The 25,214-nt window shown below is 42.0% G+C and overlaps 2 protein-coding genes across 10 annotated transcripts in view; both read right to left on the bottom strand.

Moving 5' to 3' along the window:
- Positions 1-1,935, bottom strand: part of COLQ (collagen like tail subunit of asymmetric acetylcholinesterase) — a 74,733-nt gene extending 72,798 nt beyond the window's left edge. For 3 of the 4 annotated variants that reach the window (XM_084860436.1, XM_084860435.1, XM_084860437.1), the window contains exon 1: positions 1,722-1,934. In XM_084860436.1, the coding sequence (XP_084716562.1) occupies positions 1,722-1,827 (106 nt within the window). In that variant the 5' untranslated portion in view covers positions 1,828-1,934. Of the gene's footprint in view, positions 1-1,721 lie in introns of all 4 variants that reach the window. The other variant, XM_084860438.1, reaches the window with a different exon arrangement.
- An 11,259-nt stretch (positions 1,936-13,194) lies between these two features.
- HACL1 (2-hydroxyacyl-CoA lyase 1) overlaps positions 13,195-25,214 on the bottom strand; it is a 37,426-nt gene continuing 25,406 nt past the window's right edge. For 3 of the 6 annotated variants that reach the window (XM_084858449.1, XM_084858455.1, XM_084858450.1), the window contains 9 exons: positions 24,458-24,593; positions 23,030-23,135; positions 21,644-21,727; positions 21,242-21,343; positions 20,788-20,942; positions 19,160-19,318; positions 18,897-19,004; positions 17,931-18,117; positions 13,195-15,746 (listed from right to left, as the gene is read on the bottom strand). In XM_084858449.1, the coding sequence (XP_084714575.1) occupies positions 15,714-15,746; positions 17,931-18,117; positions 18,897-19,004; positions 19,160-19,318; positions 20,788-20,942; positions 21,242-21,343; positions 21,644-21,727; positions 23,030-23,135; positions 24,458-24,593 (1,070 nt within the window). In that variant the 3' untranslated portion in view covers positions 13,195-15,713. Of the gene's footprint in view, positions 15,747-17,930; positions 18,118-18,265; positions 18,438-18,896; positions 19,005-19,159; positions 19,319-20,787; positions 20,943-21,241; positions 21,344-21,643; positions 21,728-23,029; positions 23,136-24,457; positions 24,594-25,214 lie in introns of those variants that run through there. The other 3 variants (XM_084858452.1, XM_084858453.1, XM_084858454.1) reach the window with 3 other exon arrangements.

The following is a 25,214-nucleotide window of genomic DNA, read 5'->3' as shown; positions in this document are numbered from 1 at the left end:
ATTGCAGCCTGAGTCATTCTTTATCAAAAGGAGACTTCTGTTCTATTTGTTGCAATATTAATGAAAGTTTTATGAATGAACGCAACAAGGCGAGGGTGCAGTAGGCTGAAGCAACTGTTCCATCTTTCAATAAAACTGAAGCAAATCTAAAGCGTCTTTCAAAAAACACTAATAGGTGGTTATTTTCAGCCTGCTGCATTTGTTCCAGATTTGTTTTCTCTTTCTAATTACTTTTTTTTGCTTGACTTTGAGCTATCATGAAGTACCACATATCTCCATCTATATATACCACTCACAGAACTACAGTAGATCTCCCTAGAGTCTCATTAGAGAAAACTGTAGTCACTGAATTCTACTGCAGTTTCAAAAGTCTCTGAATTTAAATGGAACACACAATCCTGAAAGAATGACGCTAGAAATTAGTATTTGTTCAAAAAAGACTAACAACAGAATCCTATATGCACTTACCTGGGAGTGAACACCATTGAATTCAGAGTGGGACTTACTTCTGAATAGGCAAGCATAGGACTGCACTGTAGAGGTCTTATACAACAGTCACATTTAACCTGATTCTTTAACGCAAGAGTGGGGAGTCTGTGCCCTCTAGATGTTGTACTACAAACCCCATCATCCATGATCACTGGCCATGCTGTCTGGGGCTGATGGGAGTTGAAGTCCAATAATATCTGGAGGGGCGCAGGTTCCCCGCAGCTGTTTTAAAGGGCTCCCCCAGAATCCTTACCATCACTGCTTTCAGTGATAATAGGTTCAGAAAAAGGAGATGGCATCGCTTTAATAACTGGAAAGTGACACATTTGCAGTTACACTGTCTTCCAGACCAACACGGTATCCAGTTAGGACAGAAGTGCAAAATGGGAATCTGAATTCAGAATAGCCCCCGAACAGACTAGAATTGTCAATGTGGGGTTTTGTTTGGAACATCTATGCTGAAAAAGAAACTTTCCCTCACAAAATGTTGATGACAACAACAACAACACAGTTGACAGAAATATATTTCCAACAATAACAATAACAACAAAACAGTTGGGGGGAAAATCCTATTCCCCATCTCTTTTTTACTACTGAAGGGAAGCCTGCTGGATTAAAGTGGAAAATTGGATTCCCTGCACTTGGACAATTCATGACCTTTGCCTTGCACTGATCAGGGTTTTTTTCCATGCAGTGGGCTTTTGTTTGCTATGAAAGTAATCAGTGTCTTTGTTAGTGTCACTGCTATAGCCAAAAGATGTTTACTCTGCTAACATTCAGTTCAAGTCCTGCAGCACTGGACGAGGTCAAGGATATATTAATAGAAACGGATATACATTGTGATTCATCTCTCCTCACCTTCATTTACATCTGTGCAAAGTACAGACAAAGTCAACACTTGCTGCTGAAATAAAACATCACAGCTGTAAAACACTGAAGTTTCTATTTTGTGAGAATGTGGTCCGGTCCGTTACTATTGAAAAGGAGATGTTAGCCTCCTAACATCAGGAATAATACAATAAAACATAATGAAGAACAGATTTGAAAAGAGAAAGAAAAAATGGCCCTGGGCTCTTACAGTTTTGCAATTCAGCACACATTTGCAATCAAGTGTTCCTCCCACCTGCCCCAAAGAAAACCCTTTCTGATTCTGAGTGGTTAGAAAGGCAAAGATATTTCAAAAAACCCAGAGGAAATTTGTCACTAAAAGACAAAGCAGTGTTGTCATTTACCTGCTGAAATTGAGAAGACACTGTCAACAAAAGAGGTCTGAGATAGAGCAAAGCAGAAAAGGAGCTGAAGATAAAATCCCAAAGCAACAGGGCTGAGGACGACCATGCTGGCTGCAAGCTGTATAATTCCAGTGAGTGGGGTGCGGATCTCTTGTCCACGGTCTTCTCCGCCTGCCTTGCTTGCTTGCTTGCTTGCTTGCTCCCTTTCACTCCCTCACTGGTTGGGTATGTTTATGTGTGCTTGTCTCTCTCTGTCTCTCTGTGTGCTTTGGAAAGAAAGAATGCCAACCATTTCCCATTAAATCTTCTTCTTACACTAGACAGGGCTATATTTAACTCAAGCCTTGGATCAGATACCCCATCACAAATACCAGCTATTAAAACATAGTGGGAGTGCTAGTGAAGAGAGGGAGGGCATGCTGTTTTTAAGCTGCTGAGCAGGGGGCCACATCCTCTGATTGATAACCAGGCAATCACTGGGATAGTGCCATTCATTATTTAACCCTATCTCCCCCATCCGACAAATGCTTCCACACTTGAGAAATGGACATAGCAACCTCATGCTTCTGCATGCTCATTTCTGTCATTCATTTCAAGACATTATGGTGCTTAACAAACTAGTATCCATGAGTACCATTAAATATCTATCGTACATCATTAGGGCTGGAATAATCATGAGTGAGAGATGGTGATGACACAGGAATAGCCACCCACATTTGATTAATGGTGATCTGGATCTTGAGCAGCTGTAATTTTCAAATTTTCCATTTTCTAGCAAATTTTCACATTCATTCATTTGTTGGGGAACCTCTGAAATCTGCCATGAACATAAGGCATAGCAGGAGATTCTGGGCCATGTTCTGTGGCACACTCCTTTTATATAGGGCACAGGACAAGCCATTAACCTACATCAGGCATGCAAACAGTGCAGTCAGCAGCATTCAAAATCACATGGAGACCCTCCTCAGATACAAGAGGCTCTCCTCTTCAGACTATCACCCTCCAGGAGTACAAGCTGATGGAAATGCATGAGTGGGGGCGGAGCCAGCGCACTCCACCTCCTCACGGGTTTACTCTACTCAGGTTTATAATGCCTAAATAGGTCTATAATCTCCCCTTGATTCAGCCCAAACACGGGTAGGGGAGAGCATGCCTCTGCCCACCATATGACATGTCTGCCCTTCCTCCTCCACATGGGGCATAAAGTTCAGACAAGGCCTACAAATATAAATTCCAACATGTGTAAACCCATTTTGCTCTGTTTGTTTCCTGGATAAAATCCCGTAAACTATCACATGAACTGGGCTTATGCTTGTAGTTTGTATTCAAATGTTGTACCTTGCGTAGACATCTAGAAACATCAGAGGCAGGGCTGGTGCTCCAGGAGGGCAGGGGTGTTCTTGCAATATGGTAGAAGTATCATCCAAGCCAGCCCTGGGAGAGCTGGTAAAGCCTAGGCCAGCCTTCTTGAAGCTGGTACCCTCCAGATGATTTGGACTTAAATTCACATCAGCCCCAGCCAGCATGCCCAATGGTCAGAGATGCTGGGAGTTGTAGCCCAAAACACTTGGAGGGCACCAGTTTGAAGAAGGATGCCCTAGGCTATGTCTCTTAGGCTGCAATCCTATACCCACATACCTGGGAGTAACCCCCACTGAATTAATTGGGACTTATTTCTGAGTAGATATGTAGATTGAAGTGTTGGAGCATGGAAGACCCATTTGTACATTTTATTGTTTGTTTCAAAGGTAGGGAGTAGCCTGGAACAGCTATCCCAATCTCATGTGTTATCCTATGTCAATGATTGGGGGCGGGGAGCACTTTCAAGCTAATGGTGACCTATGAGAGGATGTAAACTAGGGGTGGGCAACTTCTGGGGGTTGGGGGTGCATCACATCCTACCAAATGTGCTGCTGCATAATTTGCTGCTGAATTAGCCACTGCAGTGGCAAAAAGTGTGCTGATTTAGCAGGGAAATATGATGTGCAGGGAGAAGAACTATACTTCCACGAGGCTCCCCACACACCATGTTCCCCTGCTAAATCAGCATGATTTTTGTTGCCGCCACCACCACAGTGGCAAATTTGGCAGTGGGAGGGTGTGACGCTCCTGCCCTTGGCTCTACCTTCTCCAGCTTCCTCCTGATGAAACCGAGAAGAAAACCCCCTCAGGACATCTGCCTCCACTGGGTCAGTTGTCCTGACTGGCACACACAGCTTCAGCTACTTCTTCTCTCTGGGTTAAAGAGACACCCAATATGCCTAATTGGTTCCCCTCTACCCAGTACAGGAGAAGTAACAAGGAAATATGGTAGCACTATAAGACAAACCAACGCCTGGGATTTTGTGTTAAAAACAAATAAAAATTTTTTTAATGCAAGAAGAGTTATATATAACGCAAGAAGAGTTATATATTAATCAATCTATGCTTGGTCCTAACCTACCTGCTCTACCCCTTCTAAATCCTGTTCCCCAAACCCCGCTCACTAGATGTAGCTTCCTCAATCCCTAAGGCCCTATTTTACCTGGGTCACATTTAACAATGAAAACACAGACATTAATGTAACAGGCATATTAACAGGCACATGATAACACAGCAGGGGACACAAAAATGGCTAGGGGCCTCGCAGGCCACATGATGCCCACCCCTGGTGTAAATGGACTACACATATTGAACAGCCTTTGCGCTTAAGGTTAATTCACTGCCTTTCGGTTTGTGTACAAGAACTGAATAAAATAAAAAATAATTAAAAAGGGCTGCTTCCTGCCCTCTCTGTTGTGACTTGGCAGTTTTATCTGTATTTATAAAGAAGAGAAAATGCGGCTAATAAATGTGTGGGCAACTAGCAGCAACCCTGCTTCCCGCACACAACTTTCATTGTGAGGCAAACCCATCAAACATTTTTTTTTCAGAGCAAAGGGTGAAACATCTTGAGCACAGCAATCTGAATGCAATGAGAACAAGAGACTACTAATTCATTCATTTAATACCTGTTTAGATCTGTGATGTAAGTGCAGAAAATTAGTGTTGGCACCGGCTTAGAAAAGAAAATTGATAATTCTATTTTCTTTACAAAATTTGCAGAATATTAAGAATGTAATTTAATTCAATTTAAGAAAAGACAAATATAGTGTTTTTGCTGAGTGTCTGCATAGATACCTTTCTCTAGTTCTGGAAAGCAATTAGCTTATGTATCAAATATTTGCCTAGAAAGCTGAGGTAACACTAAAATTGTGGAAAGCATATTGTGTGCATAGGATCTATTTACTTGCTTACTACATTTGTATACCACTCCACATCATACAGATTTCAGAGCGGTGAACAAGAGAGAAAATGAACAAAAGATAAAAAGAAGAAACATGATATTCAGATTATTCTAAAACAAACAAAAAACAAACAAACTCAGAGTGCCATTAAAACTGAGGCTGGTTAACCAAGGAAGGCTTCCTTGAAAAGAGCTGTTTTCAGGAGGCTCTGAAAACAACCCAGGGTTGGTGCCTGCCTGACCTCCAGAGGCAGGGAGTTCCACAGGACAGGAGCTACCACACTGAAGGCTGTTCTCCAGGTGGACTCCAGTCGGGCCATAGGTCCATGTGGAACCACCAGGAGCTTGCCCTCTGATGACCTCAGTGATCGGGTAGGGTGGTAAAGGAGAAGGCACTCTCTCAGATATCCTGGTCCCAAGTTGTTTAGGAACTCCTAATATGATGTAAGGAACTCCTGATTGACTAGAGTGCTCTGTGGCATGTAACAACATAGGGAAATGGCTGTGTTTGTCTCATAATATATTTATTAGTCTGAAATGCTAAGAGTGCTTAAACGTCTTATTGAACTCATGCCTAGTTCACACAGCCATTTCCCACTAGGTTTTCTCCATGGAAATGCTTTCTATGCAAGTGATTGCATGGAGAAAGTATTGTATTAGCCAGAAGTGCGTTAATGTCCTTTGCGGCCATTTCTGTAATTGACCAATGGAGGCAGCCATCTTCCACCCCCCACTCCCGGCCAAGAATGCCACTGTGAACAATGCTACGTCGTGGCGTGGTATTGTTCTCATGAAGCCTTCTGTCCCCAATTAGAAGGGAATGCTGCCAGGCTGCTGAGGGCCTTTCTTCCCAGTAAACAACAAACAAAAAACCCTCAGCCACCTCATATTTAAAAGGTAAGCCTACCGCTACCGGGAAGTTCCAAGAATTCACCAACCCTCCTTTGTGGGGGAACAAGGAGCCAGGCCTTCATATATCATGGGAGTTCAACAGTATGTGGCTAGCTAGTTGGAAAGCAGTGACCGCAGCTTAATTTGTGAATGGCAGGGACGGATCAAGACATTTTACTAGTTAAGGTGGAGCAGCAAATAGCGCCCCCTCACCCACCCAAGTCAAGGGGCAAAATACCCAAAGCCAACCAAGTTATTTTATCCCACAAGCACTTCTCCCCATCCTGGCAGTAAAATACAATAATAACCGATTAAATAACTAACAATTTGCTGCCTGTTCATCACACCCCAAACCTGCTGCCTGAGGCAATGGCCTCATGTTGCTTAATGGTAGGGCTGGCCCTTGGGAAAGGGCTTAGCTGAGGAAGGTGTTTTCAGTGTCGGAATTCAGGCTGCTTCCATACTGAGGGTTCCTAGTACCACCAATCAAAAGATATGGTGCAGCTATTCTGTCTTTTTCTCTTTAGCTATTTTTTTGTGAGAAGAAAAAAGGTGGAAGAAGTGGTATGGGAAAACACAGGAGGGTTACAAGACAAAGATGATGGCGTCCAGACTCCCTGTAAATTCTGTGAATGAAGCAGAGTGATCTCATGATAAAAGCCACATCTGCAAACACCCTCAGTCGTGACTCATGTAAGGAACACCACCAGAGGGAGCCTTTCCCCCACCACTGCGTGGCTACAACCAGCCCTCTCACAACAGGGATTAGACATCAAGGGTTTCAGCACAGTGCCTGTGCTGTGGAACATTCAGGTACATTTGGGCCCCAGCACCACTTTTTTTTTAATGCCTCCACTGAAGAAAGTGAGATGAGTGGCTACTAAGAAGAGGGCCTTTTCTGTTGTGGCAGCCCGGTTGTAGAATGAGCTTTCTAGAGAGGTTCATCTGGTGCTTATGTTGTGCTCCTTTCGGGACCAGGTGAAGACCTTATTTGCCCAGGCATTTTAGGTCTTTCTTGTTTCTGTTTTAAATCTTTTACTGTATTTTAAATCTTTGTGCTACTGCTAGATTTTATTTTGGTTTTCATTTTATACTGTAGTTTTAAACTTTTACCTTATATTTTATCATGATGGATTTTATGGTTTTAATTGTTGTGAACCACCCAGACAGCTTCAGCTATTGGGAGGTATAGAAATGTAATAAACAAACAAACAAAATGAGTACTGCTACTGCAGTAGCAGAAAACGCTCATTTCCATAAGACATTCTAAACCACTAGCATTTGCAATTAGCTCATGGCTTTAAGGGGAAATTAGACAAATCCATTCAGAATATCTATGACTGAATGGCTGTTAGCCATGAGACATATAGGGAATAGTTCTGAGTACTAGATGCTGAGGTGGACTATTGCCTCATCCTTGGCATGTGGGCTCCCTGGAGCCACCTCGTTGGCTACTGTGGGAAACAGGATGATAGACTGTACTCGATAAACCTTTGGTCTGATCCAGCAAGACTTTCTTTATACAATAGGCTTTCCAAACTTAACAAGAATTCATCTGGGTTCCACATCATTTGTACCCATATCATTTGCACTAGCATAAGTAGGAGGTAAATGGCCAATGTGCATCCCTTTCTGACCAATCCATCCATAGCAATGAAAAGCCACATTGTAAATGCTTGAAATGCCCTCTCAAGCAGGGAGGGGAACTGTGCTGACATCAAGAACCTCACAAAGAGACATCACCATAAATGCATTGTCTTAATAAAAGTGGTAGGAGGAATAAGTATCAGTGGTGCCAACAGTGTTGGCACCAATAGCCGAATGTGCTGATCCCATCATTTCTTATAATCAGTAAGAGTGATGTTTTGGAATAGCCTCCTCAGAATACTTTTGAAAGCAAAATAGCCTCACTTTGTTCAAAATTGAACTAGGGGTGAAATCAGTTATTGGACTAAGACAGTTTTAACCGAGTTCCTGAAACAGTGGCAAAATTCCTTCCTCTAAAGAACAAGAAATGACCAAAAATACTGAACAAAGCTGGTTAGTGATAAATCACTAAGACTTTCCCCCCGCTCTTTTAAAAGGTATGTACACTATTACGCTCCCCCGACCTAGAGAGACATTGAAGAGGTTTCAAGTTTAAATCTTTGCTCAGCCAAGAACATAACTGGATGTTAAAGCATAAAAAAAAAAAGATTGTTGTGAGGGAAAAAATGTAATAAATGAACCTTAGAGGTCATCATATGGGAAATAACTCTGTACAAAAGGAATGTAAAGGCTTTTGGGATTTGGCCTTGCTGCACCCCCTAGATTTCATCTGCCCTTTCAAGTCAAAACAGGCGGCTCCAGCCCCTGAAGGGACTTACATTGCAATCATCTATATGCGTCTACTCAGAATTAAGTCCTATGATTTCAATGGGTTTACTCCCAGGAATATGATTGCAGACATGGTCTTTTCATTGCACTTATAGTTCTCATGGGGAATGGTAGAGGCTCCACGAGGGCTGGACCAGCAGATGCGGGTCCAGGCCCCCACTGCACCGAGAGCCTTCAAATGCATTTCCACAACATATATATTAAAACTTACACCAGAGGTTGGGCGTGCTGCAGAGTGAAGCTGTGGCTGCTCCCACCATCTTCATTTCCCCAGCGGGCCTCAAGGCCACAAGTCTTCTACATTAGGACCCCAACTCTACACTCCATGCTTATGAATGTAATAAAAAGCTGATAGCTGTGAAAAGCAGTTCAGGAGGCAACGCTGGAGCAGAATAGTTAAAGGGAGAGAGGAGCTGCCTTTTTCAGCCCACCACAGCAGTGCTTCAAATATCCCTGCTGGAGTGTCCAGCTTTTCTTACATGTATGTGTGTGTAATGTGTAGTTCTACCCGCAGATTCCCAGTTTTCTTTTTTGCACTTAATCACTAAAGGTGAAATCCTGTGCATGTTCAGACAGAAAAAAAGTCCAACAATTCCTAGTATGCCCCAGCATGGCTCACTGGGGCATACTGGGAGTTGTGGGGCTTTTTTTTCTGTCTAAACATGTATAGGATTGCACCTTAATCCTATCAGATTATTGGAAGGAACAGATACTGAAAGCACTTCTATTTACATGGGGTCAACTACTGACATGGTCAGCTGCTCACAGGACCTTTCACTCTTGGACTCCCTGACTTCCACTGTCCATCAGAATAATAACTGTAGAAATCTATTTCAGAATAGCCATTTGTTCATAATAAAAAGCTCAGTTAAATACTGGTGGGAAATCACTGTGAAAATATAAATTCAAAAGCAGTTAGGCCAGGCCTAGAGAACATCTAGCCTTCCAGATGCTGGTGGACTGCGACTCCCACCAGCCCTAGCCACCATAGCCAAGGGTGAAGGATAATGGAGCTAAAGATCAGCAACATCTGGAGGGGCACAGATTCCCCATCACTGACTTGTTTTCTATTATATACAGTCATATCAGAGTGCAATTAATATACAAAATAATAATTTAGGACTGCAGATACACTGCTTCAATTCAGCTTCTGTGGGTTTCCTCTAAAGGTCAGTTTAGCCCTACAATAGAAACTCATAGCAGAAAACTATAGAACAACAGAAGCTGCATAAACGCTTGATCTCAGTTACCATTACGAACAGGGATGTGCAAATCAGCAAATCCGAATTCCATCTTGAAGCTTCCAACTCATGTCAGATTGCAGGCTTCCCCCGCCCCCGCTTTTAGTACAAAGATTTGTGTGTATTTTTGTGCATGTTTTCCCAAACATATGCCTCAACTGTGCACATTTTTGAAATGTACACATTTTTGTGCCATTGGTTAAAGTATATTTGTGCACATTTTTTAAAAAGACACTTCCTTCATTTGCATTTTTCAAACATACACATTTTGCGAAAACATTTTTTTGTTCTGCAAATAGCATTACAAGCTTGGGAAAGTATGAACTTCGACCACCGACTGGGTAAATTCTGGTCAAAAAGAAACTGAAATGAATTTCTCATACATTCCTAGTTACAAAACACATACTGTAGATAATAAGTGCTACCAATTAAAAGCCATTGTGCAGCTAGTCCGCCTTTCCCACCTTAACATTTTTTTGTGGTAAGAAAAAAGACAGAAGCAGCAGTGCTAACACATGGGAGGATTACAAATGGAAGGCAATATCTTCTGGAACCCCCCCCCCCTAAAATTCTCTGAATGAGGCAATAACACTTTTATTATGCAACATTATAATAATAAACATTTTATTATAATGTTGCATAATAAAAGTGTCACCTGGAAGCACGTTAGCAAGTTACAAAACAAGTCCCAGAGGATGCCAGTGTGATTAATTTGCTTTTAAAAGTGGAACTTGTGCCTAAATGAGGAAAATTCTGGATAAATAAATGTCAGGACAGGTCCACTGGGAACAGGTTAACGAACAGGAAGTGGAAGGCAGGAATAGAAAAATGGAGAATTTCCACAATGGAAGGAAGTAAGCAGTAAGTTCCCCAAAGGATCTTTACTGGATGGCATTTAACTTACTCATAAATGATCCGGAGGTAGGGTTGAGCAGAGAGACAGCCCAGGTTTGCGCATGCCACCAAATGATTCAGGATAGTGACTGAAAACCCAAGTGGAGACCTCTGAAAAGGGATCTTTCCAAACTGGGCAAATGGCAAATAAAGTCAGAGCAAGTATAAACTGATGTACGATGGGGCAAAACAATCTCAGTCTCAACTTTACATATACATGGATAAGAGTTTGAACTGGCTCTGACTATCCAGGAAAGATCAGGGGGTGGGAGGAGGAAGAAGAGGGGGGAGGAAGAAGAGAAGGAGCAGAGTTAAAAACAAATTCCATGTTAGAAATTATTAGAAAAGGGACTGAAAAATAAGACGGTCATAATCATGACCTCATATAAATCTATGGTGCAGTTGCACTTTGAATATTGTGGACACTTGTCCATCTTAAAAAGATCATTATAGAAATAGAAAGGGTACAGGAAAAGGGAAACCCAAATGATCAAGGGCTTGGAGCACCTTCTTTATGAGGAAAAGCATTTGAGGCTTTTGAATTTAGCGGGGGGAAGATGGCGGGTTGGGGCCTTGATAGAAAATGATGCAATTATGAATGGTGTGGGAACAGTGGGGAGAAACCATTTTGTCTCTCTCATAGTACTAGAGCTTGGGATGGAGCGTCCACAACAAAATTGATTGGCAAGAGGTTTTGGACAGACAAAGGCCCTGTGCATGTGTTAAAGCCCCCGAGCAACTAGAATCGCAGGAGGGTGAAGTGTGGATGCAGTAGCTGGCCTTTCCCAGTTCATCCCATCCCATTGCCCAGCCATACTGCTCTCCACACATTGGAGAAGTCTGCATCAGGGACCCTCATGTCCTCAAGGAAGCTGCTGTACTCATGTTAGAGCCATGCACCCTCTCTTCCAACATACGGAGGGTGGTGGGACTGGCTGACGAGGCCGAGGGAGCAGAGGCCACTGGCACATCCTCGCCCTACTCTCACACGAGTCTGATCACATGGGGGCTTTCAAGCCAGAATAGGTCTAGAGAAAGTGCTTCTTCATGCAATACATAGAACTTATGGAATTCCCCACAACATGTGGAGGTATTAGATCACTGGCTTAGATGGCTGTATAGGGGGATTAGACATAGTCAAGGATAGATCATATCCCTAGTGGCAATGATAGCAAATATAACCTTCATAGAGTACTGCTGAATACCACTGACTAGGAGGCAAACAAACAATGGAAGAGGAACAATGTTGGATGGACCATTGGCCTGATCCAGCGTGGCTTTTATGTTCCGATAGACAAATTCATGCAGGACCAGGCTATTAATACTTACTAGTCATGCTGGTTATATGTTACCTTCAGTATCTGAGGGAGTGTATACTAGTTGCTGGGGAACATAGAATCATAGAATAGTAGGGTTGGAAGGGGCCTATAAGACCATTGAGTCCAACCCCCCATTCAATGCAGGAATCCAAGGGCTTCATCACACAGAGCTTTTATCCTGCGATTGAGAGTGCTCCTTCACGGACGTTTGCGGGCTCTTTACATGACGCCATGACCCTGCCGTGACCCTCCTGCACTAAATGCCCTTTGTTCCGTTTTTAAATAGATGGCAGATAATGAGCTATCAGATTACCCCGCTGGTGTTCCACTTCAGTTTCCTCTGTGAAAAGACTTAAAGCGGCAAGGAGAGGAGAGATAATGGAAGACTCAGATACTGGGAGAAGGGGGTGGGGGAGGAAGCGCATGTAAAGGGAGTCAGTGGTGATCCTGCATTTAAAATGGAAGCAGAAAGCCCCGTTTTAAATGTAGGATTTTAGGCTGGTGTAGAAATGCCCCAAGTCAAAGCATCCCTGACAAGTGGCTGTCCAGCTTCATCTTGAATGCCTCCAGTGTGGGAGAGCCCACTACCTCCCTAGGGAATTGGTTCCATTGTTGTATTGCTCTAACAGTCAGGAAGTTTTTCGTGATGTTCAGCCAGAATCTGGCTTCCTGTAACTTGAGCCCATTATTCTGTGTCCTGCATTCTGGGGTGATGGAGAAGCGATCCTGGCCTTCCTCTCACTACTTCATACTTGATGTAACCTTTCAAGTACTTGAAGAGCGCTATCATATCTCCCCTCAGTCGTCTCTTCTCAAGGCTAAACATGCCCAGTTCTTTCAGTCTCTCCTCATAGGGCTTTGTTTCCAGTCCCCTGATCATCTTTGTTGCCCTCCTCTGACCCCTCTTCAGTTTGTCTGCATCCTTCTTAAAGTGTGGGGCCCAGAAGTGGACACAGTAGTCCAGATGAGGCCTAACCAGTACTGAGTAGAGGGGAACTAGTACTTCACGGGACTTCTTAGCTTTCTTCTGTCAAAGGCAAGCAACGATTATGTTCTTTCCCAATTATTCCTCAAGAAATTTCTCAAGTTCACACGGCCACTGTGGAAACAGAATGCTGGACTAGATAGGCCTTTGGTCTGATCCAGCATGGCACTTCTTAAGTTCTGAATGCTGTTGCCTTCATACTCTCTTTGTGGTCTACCCAGACTCAACTAGCTGGCCACTCTTGAAAATGAGATGCTTGTTCCGATCTGGCAGGACTCTTATGTTCTAAGCCCCACTGAAACAGGTGGCATGTTTCAGGTCTGCAAGAGCTTAAATTGCACACAATTTTTGCTATCTCTTGAGTTCTCGTTAGACTATTTTCCTTTTTGTGTGCATAAAGAGGAAGCAATAAGCCCAACAGAAGAACTGTGCATACTGATAGTTAAACTAAATCAATCCCATATTAATTAAAATGTTTTTAAAGTGATAGACACAGCCCATTCCAGGATTTAAAATGCTTTATTTGATATGCCAATAGTTTTTCTTCCATTATTTTATCATCATACTGAACTCTTTTCAAAATCCCCTATGGAATCTTCTGTAGTTTCATTAATACTGCCATTTACAATTATTATTATTATTATTATTAATCGCCCATCTGGCTGGTCACCTAGCCACTCTGGGCGATGTACAACATACAATAAAACAGTTTAAAACAATAAAATTCTACAATAAAAACATTTTCTAAAATACCCTAACCCACCCCAAATGCCAAATTTACACATTTACAAATCCCAAATTTACAATACAATTGCCTGCCCACCAATATATCACTGAAAATTTCCATTAAAAAGAAATCACTTTACATAGTACATAATTATGAAAAAGAGAACCATGAATGAAGGGTGCCCTCTGGTGATGTTATGGTGGCATTGAACAAACATGAAATATACAGAACACCATTTTTGGAAAGTGGAATTCTTATGGATTTGAGGCATATCTAGAACGTCGCATTTGTCAATTAGTTTTGTAGATTCAAATACAAAGCTTCAAATTGCCAATTTACTGTCAACATGTAAATTCATCATGGCAATTCATATCCAAAGTCATGAGTTTTATTCTCCAATTTACCTCTGTATGGAGTCTGAGTTTTTTTAGGAATGAAATGTGGTGTCTGTAAGGAAGCTTTATAGAACTATGACTTAAAAGGAATGCCAGAAAACAAAGTCAGAGACTAAGTTTATTCAATAGGGGTGGGGGTGGGGAATTCTGGTGTTTATAAAATACAAAAAACTGTAGTCATATTACTTATCCATGATAAGCACAAACTAAGGAGTTTTAAGTTCCATTTAAGTTTTCAATGGAGGAGAGTATTAAGAAAGAAGTTAACATTCCCCTTTTCTTCCCACTAAAATTAATGGGACCTCAGTGTGGAACTAGGACAAATTCTAACCCAAAAGTTAAACAAAGCCAAAAGCCGAGCAAAACATATGATTTTAGGAAATTGCTACTTTACAGCTGTAAACTCTTGATGAATGCTATTTTCTCTATGCTAATTTTTATACAAGAGTATAGCCTGCAAGAAATATGTAAAAATAAGAGAAACTTGCTCTTTCAGAATTGTGGGCTCATATTATCCTATCTTCCTATATAGGTCCTATCTTCCACCTGCATCAAAGACAGCAGAAATGCAGTCAGTGGCTGCAATGCTAAAAACAAATGGCAGGCTTCTTGACAGCTCAACTTCTTAAAGTTATTTTAGCAACATAACTTCAGATAGGTCATTCGTATCGTTTGGGGTTTTTTTACAAGTCACCCCATAGGTGCTTTCTCTAAGCCAATGTTTCAGCCACAGCACTATGGGTAGATGCTAGTCATGCACACAGAGACACTGCCTACACATGTATGAACTCACACCCATATACCTGAATGACACATGCAAGGGTCTTTAACCAAAAATTGTGGCGTGCTATGGCAGTAATAGGGGCACCCAGGTGGGGAAAGCATAAACAGACTACAAGCTAGAAAGAGGATACTTGAATTACACAGTTTATTACAAAAACAGAAATAATGATTGCATGAATAGTATTCAAATGGGACTGCCAATGATTTATAGGGAAGGTTGGGGATTGAGACAGAGATAGAGTAATGTGCAAATCTTTTGGAAGGACAGAGGAGAGGCTGACACCTAATAAGGAGATAATAGGGTGATAGGAGCTAGATAGACAAGTGATAGGCCTAATTGGGTGAGAGACTGCACTCTGGCCCAAGGCAACACAGCTGCTGTTTCAAAGTTAGATAGGGGAGAGAGAGAGAGAGAGAGAGAGAGAGAGAGAGAGAGAGAGAGAACAGGCAGAATTAGAAAGGAAGTGAAGCTGAAATAGAGATATTACCTGTTCCATAGTGAAGGGGACTCTTCCTCAGTGGTCTGTTATGATCTGAGAGTTCATCCTTGGGACCAGAGCACCAGGCTTATGAGGGTTGTTTCTTACAAGTTATTGATGAACTAGACACCCCAGCTCTTAAACAAGGCACAGAAGGGAAGAGAACGTGATGGGAATGGAGGGGAGGCTGCCTGAAGACTTGTAGGTTCCTTATGGTTCCCATATGGCAGGGAAATTAGAAACAAAATAAAACTGGGTTCTCCTTGAAACCTCCAAGTTGGTACCAAAAAATCAGCGTGTGCTAGTAAAATAGGGAAGGCAAAAACTTTCTTGCTCATCAGGAGGAGGACCCTTCTGGAAGAAGCAACACTCCCTCTTCAAAAGAATTCCTTTTAAAAACCCTCTTGGTATTGGAGAGGGTTTTTCCCCACCTTTGAGATTAAAGGAAGGTCAGGGGGATGTAGATAACAATGAAGATTTTGTTTTCTTACTATGGGTGTCTAGTGAAAAAAGGTGCAGAATGCGCACTGCATATTTTGGGTGTAGGCCCCTAACCTCGATGGGTGCTGCTAATGAGACTCCATTCAGTTTAGTTTACACAGGCATTTTGCTTGATTTCCAGTCCTTGCATCTTCAACTACATGTTAGAACGGGTCAGCCAATGAAAATCCTGAGGATACAAAAGACCAGCAATACTCAACATCTAGGAACAAAAGACTACGCAAGCAATTTTCTGGCAATAAAAAAAGCAGATATTGATAATGCAGCAGCACTCACAACTTTAGCCAAATAAGAAAGTAAGAGAAATGAGGTTTAAGATTATTAAGACAGAGAATACTGTAAAACTGGGGTGGGCAACCTGTAGCATTCCAGATGTTTGGGGCTACAACTTCCATCAGCCCTAGCCAGTATAGCCAATGGTGAGGGATGGGAGTTGTAGGCCAAGACATCTGGAAGGCCACAAGTTGCCCACCCCTGTTGTAAAGGAAGGGGTGGCCAAACTCTCTCACAAAACAAATGCAGCTCCTGGGGAGTGAAGAGGAAAGAAATGAAAGGGTGTGTGTGCGTACACACTAGATGCACGATGGAGGCCTGTCCTTCTCTTCCTCTTCCTGAATGACACAAAGTGCATATTAGTAGCAGCACATGTCCTCTGCAAAGACTCAAAAGCACAAGATCCCGAGGAAATTGTATTTGGACTGGTGGGAAGAAAGAATCAGTTTTCTGGGGCAGAGGAGTAGTAGTAGGGGAACTTGTGGGTCTCAGGCATATGGGGGTTTTAATGCACAGCAAATAAAGTTAGGAATTTTTAACATCCAGTGCTAGATAGGCTTGTTTTTCAACATGCTGGCTCTTCAAAGTTTCTCTAATCAAGACCTTACTTTTTGTCCATGTGTTCGCAGCTTTCTTTGCTGCTTTTGGTGAGCACTGCCTAAATTAGGGGTTCCCAACCTTTTTGAATGCATGGGCACATTTAGGAATTTGAGAAACTGCTTGGGCAACACCACAAAATGGCTCCCACGTCACATAATGGCTGCCTTGGGATCTGGCTAGTCAACAGTGAGCTAAAAAGGTGGTGGGGTGAAGGATTAGCAAGGCTAGAGGCTGGGAGGGAGGGGGAAACAGCAAGACAAAGGAGTAGATGGGAGGGAAAGAGCAAGGCTAGAGGCTAGAAAGGGAGAGAAAGAAGACTACGCTAATGTTTTCAAAGGTTTTTATTTAAAAACAATTTTTTGAAGAAGGGAGGGAGTGGAGAGCTTTGTGGGTGTTGCGTTGAGGACCCCTGGCCTAAACAGTTCTGTTTCCTTACTATATTGTGTATGGTGGTTGGAACTGGTGATGGCAATGGGGAAGTAGGTTGAGGGGCAGTTCTGACCTGCGTGACTTTGAGTTATCCTGCCACAAGGGACTTCAGCGTGGCCATGCTCAACAACATCAAGGGTTTCTTCACATGGAGCGTTTATCCTGCTACTGAGATTGGTTACTCACAGAAGTTTGCGGGTCCTTTAGATGACGTCCTGAACCTCTAGGGCATCTCCTCCAGGGCATCTCCTGCACTAAATGACCTTTATTCCATTTTTTAAAAGAGTGGAGATAATGAGCTATCAAAATACAGCGCCTGAGTTGTGCTTGAGTTCCCTCGGTGAAAAGAGGAAAAGCAGCAATAAGAGGAGCTAAACCGCAATGCCATCTAGCGGCTGTATAATGAAACATATGGAAGACTCAGATAAGGGGGAAAGGGGGAAAAGGAAGTGCATGTAAAGGGGGTCAGTCATGATCTTGCATTTAAAACAGAAGCAGAAAGGCCGGTTTTAGATGTGGGATTTTAGGCCGGTGTAGAGATGCTCCAAGTCTGGTGGGCATATGGGGTGTGAGGCAGTAAAATAGGAATTCATACGACACTAAAAACCAGGGTTCGAACTATACATTGCTCTTCTATTACAAAGAGCGAGTGAAACATCTATTATTATGTCCCCCTTGCTCCCCCATGTTATTTACTGTCCCTTTAATCATGAAGATTGCCGAGAGTAAATATTTGGTGAACTGCTTTGTACGGCTTGCAGTCATCTGTTTCACTTTGGAATCTGAAAAAGCAGGTTGTATCTTAAGAAGATACTGCTGAATTAATACTTCAAAAGTGCCTTCCCATGCTGCCTGGGGGATGCTGGGAGTTGTAATCCAACATGTCTGGAGGGGACCAGGTTGGGGAAGGCAGATTCAAATATTGTCACTGAAGATTAAACACAGCTATCTAAACATATATCACTATTTTTTTTAATGTTATTCTACTTTACACAGGAAATGGCCCTTTGCTTACATTTCAGGATGGAGGAATAAAAATAGACACACTCACTTGCATTTTCCTGTCCGATTGTGGATCGATCATTACATTAATGAGGGAAGGAACATGCTTTTCTGCCAGGCTTGTTTTCAGGGCAGCTTGTAGTTCTGCTGGTGTTTGTACAAAGTACCCTTTGCCACCAAAAGCAGATACAATCTGCTCATAGTGAGCATTCGGCAACAGAGAAACTGGAGGAACGCTGAAATGAAGCAAGAAGAGGCTTGGCTTTTGCAGGGTCTTAAGACAACTAAAGCAGCAGCAGCAGCTAGGCACTGTAAATGGCCATTCCACCAATTTGCTAAGTATCAGGCCCAGACAGAGAAACTTCATTTTCCAAGTGCCTCGGGGAGATTGATCAGGGCCCATTTAATTACTATGATAGGAGTTCCAAGATTGCTTCTGTTCAGGTTTTAACAAAGAACAGGAAATCTCAGTAGTGGAAAAACGGAGCCTTTTGATGTCTTCCCTTCATTACCAAAGCACTCTGGATAACTTCCACAAAGCCCTTGAGCACATTCACTTAAAAAGAGAGAGAGAGATCTTTTTTTCAGTGTTTAAAACTAAGAGCATGAAAAAGCAGCGCCAACATAACGCCAGCTATATGCTACCTTCAGCATCGGGGCAGTATGCCTATGTAGACCAGTTTCTGGGGAACATGGGCAGGAGGGTGCTGCTGCACTCATGTCCTGCTTGTGAGCCCTTGGCTGACAGCTGGTTGGCCACTGTGTGATCAGAATGCTGGACTAGATGGACCCTTTGGTCTGATCCAGCAGGGCTCTTCTTATCTTCTTATGCCAAACTATATATAGAATAGGAACCCAACAGCTAAGTTGTCTCACTAGAGTCTGACTAAGCATGATATAACCCAAGATGTGTTATGACATGGAACTTCTAACGTTTTTAGAAATACAACTTCAAATTTGTAACAGCAAAAAGTTAATTAAATTGACTAAGCAAGTCCAGCACAGAGGTACTCACCATGCAGAAGGTTCTCCAAGCTTCAGTATGTCCTTCCAAGTATCTGCATCTAAGCCACTATATATCCCATTGTTGTTGACTATGATTATAATAATTGGCAAGTTATACCTGCAGTGATTCACAAGGAGGAACACTTTTTTTTTTTTAAACAGTCTCACATTTTGGGGAAAATCAGCTATTTCTAACACCTCCATATGGTAGTGACGCTTGCTCTGTATGACATTGACGTTCATTTAAAAAGTTGAATTGGACAAAGGTTTTACCTGCACATAGTCTCTACCTCCATACCAGAGAAACCAAAGGCACTGTCTCCTTCTATGCAGACGACTTGCTGCTCAGGATTCTGGTCTTTCGTAACCATCGCAGCTGCTACTGCAAAACCCAACCCAACTCCCATTGTCCCAAAGGTACCAGCATCAAGCCTATAAGAAAGAAAGGAAATTTATGGCTTTCCCCCTGCAACAGAGCATATTTTCTTTCCAGAAACTCACTTCTGATATCCTGGGTTACTAAGAAGGCACAGGATATCTCTGGAAATACATAATGCAGCATGTATACATGAACAGGGCTGACTGAAGTGTGGATTTATAAACATTGTTAATTAATATGAATGTTAGACTGAATTGGTGGTGAGAAAAAGGCTCCTTTATAGCTGGTCAGTTCTAACACCGCGTTTTTAGGTGTTTTCAGAGCTGAATTCCTGGTATTTCAAACGCGTGCTAATTAGTTTAACTGAGACGGTAGAGACCCCGGTGCAATTGCTGTTTGCCCCTTGAGATCTGTACTGCATGTAAAATAAAGCATGACAATCACTACGGCCATTTCATAAGCTTCTTGGGTCATTAACAAAGTTATATGAAATCTATTCCATATTTAAATACTCAGGGAAAAATCAACTTGAAACGTGAAAACAACAACAAAACAATTGTATTATAGTTGCAGCCTTCAAGCTAATGTGGAATGAAAAACCTGTGCTTTTTAATGAGTGTGTTCAAAAGCGTAAAATATACTTTAAAAGGGTCTAGCATAGGTATGTTGCCTTTAAACTCCCCCTGCCCAAAATATGCATCTATATACAAGTATATAGCAAAGAAAAGAATTTGTCACCATATATTCTCCAACAAATTTCAAGTTAAGGGGCAGTATCCAATTACTGTTAACAGTGTTAGCTGGCACAACAGGTTTTCCTGGAAAAACCATCATGCCAGCAAACGCTATTGGTGTTGCAGTACAGGTTGCTTACACTGGCACAACATCATTACATTAGCAGTAGCGGCGAATTGGATACTGCCCCAGTTTTCCCCATTTCACAATTTCTCCAGGCTTCTTTGTTGACCCCACAGTTCTAGATTCAAATTACTTTCAAAGTCACAAATGACATTTCACCTTCCCCTTGTGGAAGGTAAGGTCTGGATCCAAGCCAGTATCTCTCATACATGTATCTGTTTATCCACTTCTTAAAAGCTACAAAGTTATTTGCTCTCAATTCAAAAATTATTTTAGAATGTTACTTATCTGAGGGTAAGAAACTTTGCTCCTCACTAAAAGAAAAGGCTCTGCCTGCAGAAGATCCCTTTGCCTGATTTTTGGGGATCCCTCCCACACCACTGTTCACACTATTCAGAAGGTTTCCCTGACTCTCTGTGTAGCATTTCCGGGGGGGGGGGGGTGAAGAGGCTGCCATGGGAAAGAGGGGGTGGAGAAGTTCATTTCTGACAGCTCAGTTGATCTAGCACAAATCTGGATCCAACCCAGGATTGTTCCCAATTATCTCTCGGCATAAGAACTGAAGCAAATTGCACAATATTTCTACAGTGTAGAAATATTATTTACTGGGCTTTCCCTGCAAATAAGAACAAACAGACTAACACAGAAAGAGACTAATAATTACCTGTGGCGAGGGTGATAGTTTGGAAGCATAGTGCGCCCGATGTCCATAGTATTTGCTCCCTCGCTAATCAGAACGCAGTCCTTTGGCAAAAGTTCCCTGACATGGTAGAACACTGTGTAGTAATTCATTGGCAGACGCTTTTGTAGGGATAGTGCCTTCATTGAAAAACAAATAAGATGTTGTTAAGATCTGCTGCTTCAACTAGACGTGTAGACGTAAGGATTGCAAAAGCAAGACTGACTGTAAAATATGGATTCATGTAAAGTAGGCTTGAGGCACTGAATGGATTTAAAATATATATATATATATATATATATATATATAGAGAGAGAGAGAGAGAGAGAGAGAGAGAGAGAGAAAGGGTAGGGGAAAAACAGAGGTTTCTTGATTGCTGTACTAATTTTATAAAAGAGCCCAAACCCACTTTTACTCACACACACATTACTAACCGTACCTTAGATGTCTCTTCATTGTTTTGCACTTTTGCTTGTAGCTCTTTCCACCAGTCTGTATTAGAAGGGTATTTCCAAAGCTTTTTGTTCAGCTGACCTAAAAGCTAAGAGTATGGCAATATATTTTATAACAGAGCTGCATGAAGCTCCCCTGCTCCCCTTGAATTGTTGTTGATGTGCATTTTTATTAAAATATGTAAGCACAACTCAGCGATGTGTGGCTCTAGAGAAGCAGCTGTCTGCACTCTCTGTCGATCATGTTGGATCATGTTTTGCCAGAAGACATTACCCGATGATCCACTAGCCAAAATGGCTCCAAATCAAGCTGTGCCCTGCAGCATCTGTAAAATTCCTAAATCCAATTACAGAAGAAGGTTCTCTACATAAGAAGATCCTTATGTTACCTGCTCCGTGACTGCTTTTATGTCGCCCAACAAGGCTGCAACGGGTTTCACATTATTCCCCAACTCTTCTGCACAAATGTCTACCTGTCATGTAAAAAAAGGAAAAAAGACATAGGCTCAGTTATGGTGCATAGCAAAGGACATTACAATGCAATACGTGTGATAATATTCCTCTCTTAGAACTAGAGCTTCACATTTCTTTTCAACCCAGAGCAAGGAACACCAACAGCTTGTTTGTATTCATATTTCCCCTTTGCAGTTAACTTCCTTCCTTTTCATGTGTCTCACTTGGATCTACAGTATCCCTGACATAATAACTGGTATACAAGGTGAGACAAATCCCCCCCTCCCGCCCCACAAGCAAATACATAAAAGAAAGAATCAAAAGAGATGGTTTTTCTATACAAAGAGCCAGGAACAAAAAAGAGAGTGTGAGAGAGACAGTGACAGCTGCACATATAGGATTAGTTCTCAATACAGTTCAAGGAAACTCTTTATCAAGGGAAATGTAAATGCTTCTTGACAAAACTGCTCAGTGCAAGGTGTCTCCTCCAGCTAACCTAAGCAGGGTCTGCTTTGGTGAGCAGAAGGAAAAGAGTTGTCCCAAGCAGTTTTAGCAATACGCATTTAAATGTCCCTTGATAGCTTCCTTGAAATGTGTAGGGAATCCATTCTATTTGACAGACAAATTGCCGCCCTGGTTTAACATCCTGTCTATTGACAAGAGCTGCACAGATGCCTTTGGAACAGGGGTACAAAACCTCAGCCCCTGGGGTTTCACAGGTGGCCATGCCTCCTTTCTCTGCCCCTACCTCCATCTCCCTGAAAACGGATTGTTTGGTGGTTTCCTGGCTTTCGTGAATTTTCCCCCAATCTAAAAGGCTGAAATGTTTCTTTTAACGCTTAGTTCCTGGCAGCAACAGCTTTAAGCTAAAATATGCAGGTATTTTTGGTCCCTCCGCTTTTGCCTTTGGCCCCGCCCCCACTTGAATGTGGCCCCCAAGAGCTTCTCTGAAATGGAATTTGGCAGAAAGAAGGAGTGGCCACATTCACTTTTGGCTCTGGCGCCATCCACCACTGGATTCGGCCCCACCAACTGTTGACGTGCAGCCCTCCACAGATTACCTTGAGGAAATGCAGCCCTCCCCAGAAAAAGGGTTTCCCACCACAGCTTTAGGTCAATCACTTTATCTCAGCAGGTTATTGTGAGGATAAAGTTGGGGAAGGGACCATCTGTGCAACCCTGAGCTTTTCTGAGGAAGGGTGGGGTAAAGATGTAATATATAAATAACATAGTTCAGCTAGCTAAAAAGTCACAGAATGATCTTTCACTTTAGGGTACATCTGATGTGTGACTGAATCTTATAAGCGGCATAGTTCAAATACCTGGATAATTTTTACATCTGGCTGAAATCGTGGAGGAAGTCCAAAATGTAGAATCCAGTTCAATCTGGCACCAAGTAATATTATCACATCAGCACACTGCAATGCCCTAATAGTTAAAAAAAAAAAAAAAAGAATTAAGTTCAGTCATTATTTCCATACACATTAGAGCTAAACACATTCAAAACAGACTGGAAAAAACAGAACTTTGCATTATTTAATCAAGATGACTGAATTTTGCTGGTTTCCACTCCTACAGAACATTCCTTGCAGGCTACAGTTACTTCTTACTTCCCTACGTTTCGTCTCCACCTCTCGGGCACCATTCTTATGTTACTGGGAGACACATGAGTGCTTTTGCACTATCATCTTCCGATGTGATGTGCCCCTCCAACATAATTTCAGTTATCCAAATGTCACTAAAGTAATGTACAAACCAGCCATAGAGAAATATTAACCCTAATAAAAAGTAGTGGTACATTTACAGATAAGTGAAGGTAAATTCCAGAGTTTACCATAGGTTTAGAAAACCAGAGGCAGCATGTATTCCCTCTTTCTTATGCACACGGTCCAGTGCTTTGAATACTCTGAACTAAGAAAAGCCCATGTCCACCAAGAGAATCCAAATTCTACATTAAGAAAAGCTGAATTCTGCAGTATGTGTGTGTGTATACACACACACACACACACACACACACACACATAAAATTGCATAATTTCCTTTTACATAATTTAATCTGATTTTTCTAGCTATAGGATACGTGGCACTGAAGCTCTGCCCCACATCATTGGAAATCTTATTCAGCTACCCTTCTGGACACACTTTCAAGTATATCTACATCAATAAGGACTAGAAACTTGCTCTTATAAAAATGAAAGCAGCAATACTCAAAAACCTGAATTCTGCACTCAATATCATATGGTGTATGTGTATTTTTCTGTGTTCATCTTACCATGATTGTTAAAGGCATGAGATCTATGAAGCTATAGGGAAATCACCACAAAAAACGTGAACACATGGGCATGATTTTGTGGCTTTGACAACAGTGTAAACATGTTCCAAATTCATACCAAATATATTCCAATTCATACTATAAACGATGCCTAAAATACCTCTTCATCTGTGTGGATAAACTCACATTTGTAAAGTAGAAACCAGTTCCGATGGATTTCATTTGCATCATGTTTGTTACTTCCCATACACCAAGCTAAGCAGCAGAATATGGTGTTTTATAGCAAGGGTTCATTCAGATGATATTCCACCCTTCCTTAATCTGGTGCTGTCCAGATGAGTTGGACTGCACCTCCCAGCATCCCCTGGCCAGCATGTATCCCAACACATCTGGAGGGCGTCAGGTTAGAGGAGGCAGAAATAGACTTTCAGCTTTTAGTGCCAGAGAAAGGACTGGAAGCCTTGAGTCGTGTATTTACCTAGATCTGGCTGCAGCTACACAGTGTGGATGGTTGTCAGGAACAACTCCTTTCCCCATTGGTGTAGGCAAAAATGGAAGCCCACACTGGTCCACCAACTTTCTGATGCTGTTTTCAGCACGTGAGTAAGCAGCACCTAAGAAAAATACCCATCACAAGAGACTCCTTGACACCATTTCAACACAGGAAAAGAGAAGGAGGTGAGCATCCAAAGTAAATCACAAAGAAGAGAACCAGGTTCTCAGGATGCCAAAAAAAAATGTACTGAAGGAAACCCAATGTGTTTTGGCCTCTTTCTTATTTTTAGGCCTTCTTCAGGGATTAGAGAAAAAAGCTCTGCAGATTTTTTTTCCCTGCAAAAGACAGTCTCTTGTGTCAATCTACTGGTGACTCAGTAGATTTTGCATCCTGAGAACCATGTCAACACACCAGGAACCCCTTTCAACCACCAATCTGAGCTTGAGCCTACAATGAAGACGACTTTACCAAAAGCCACTCAGTGGCTGCATTCTAATGTCACAATAAAATCACTCTGTTAATATGCAGACTGGTCACATCTCTTAACGGAGTACAGCATCGCTTACAGGTGGGTCAGCTTTCAATAAGGAATAACTATCATTTACAGTGCTGCAAATGATCTTAAAAACACCAAGCTGTTTATGGGATTACAAAGGCATATTTCTTTTGCAGTAGTGATCTCTCTTGTACTTTCAATTAACACAAGCACATAAGAAGAAATAGATAACTATACTTGAGG

The sequence above is a fragment of the Heloderma suspectum genome, chromosome 5 (genome assembly GCF_057233095.1).
Source record: "Heloderma suspectum isolate Gila_16-S chromosome 5, 16-S_ref, whole genome shotgun sequence".
Classification (NCBI taxonomy): domain Eukaryota; kingdom Metazoa; phylum Chordata; class Lepidosauria; order Squamata; family Helodermatidae; genus Heloderma; species Heloderma suspectum.
Note: the sequence above shows the minus strand (reverse complement) of the source record. Positions and strands in the feature narration are given on the sequence as shown.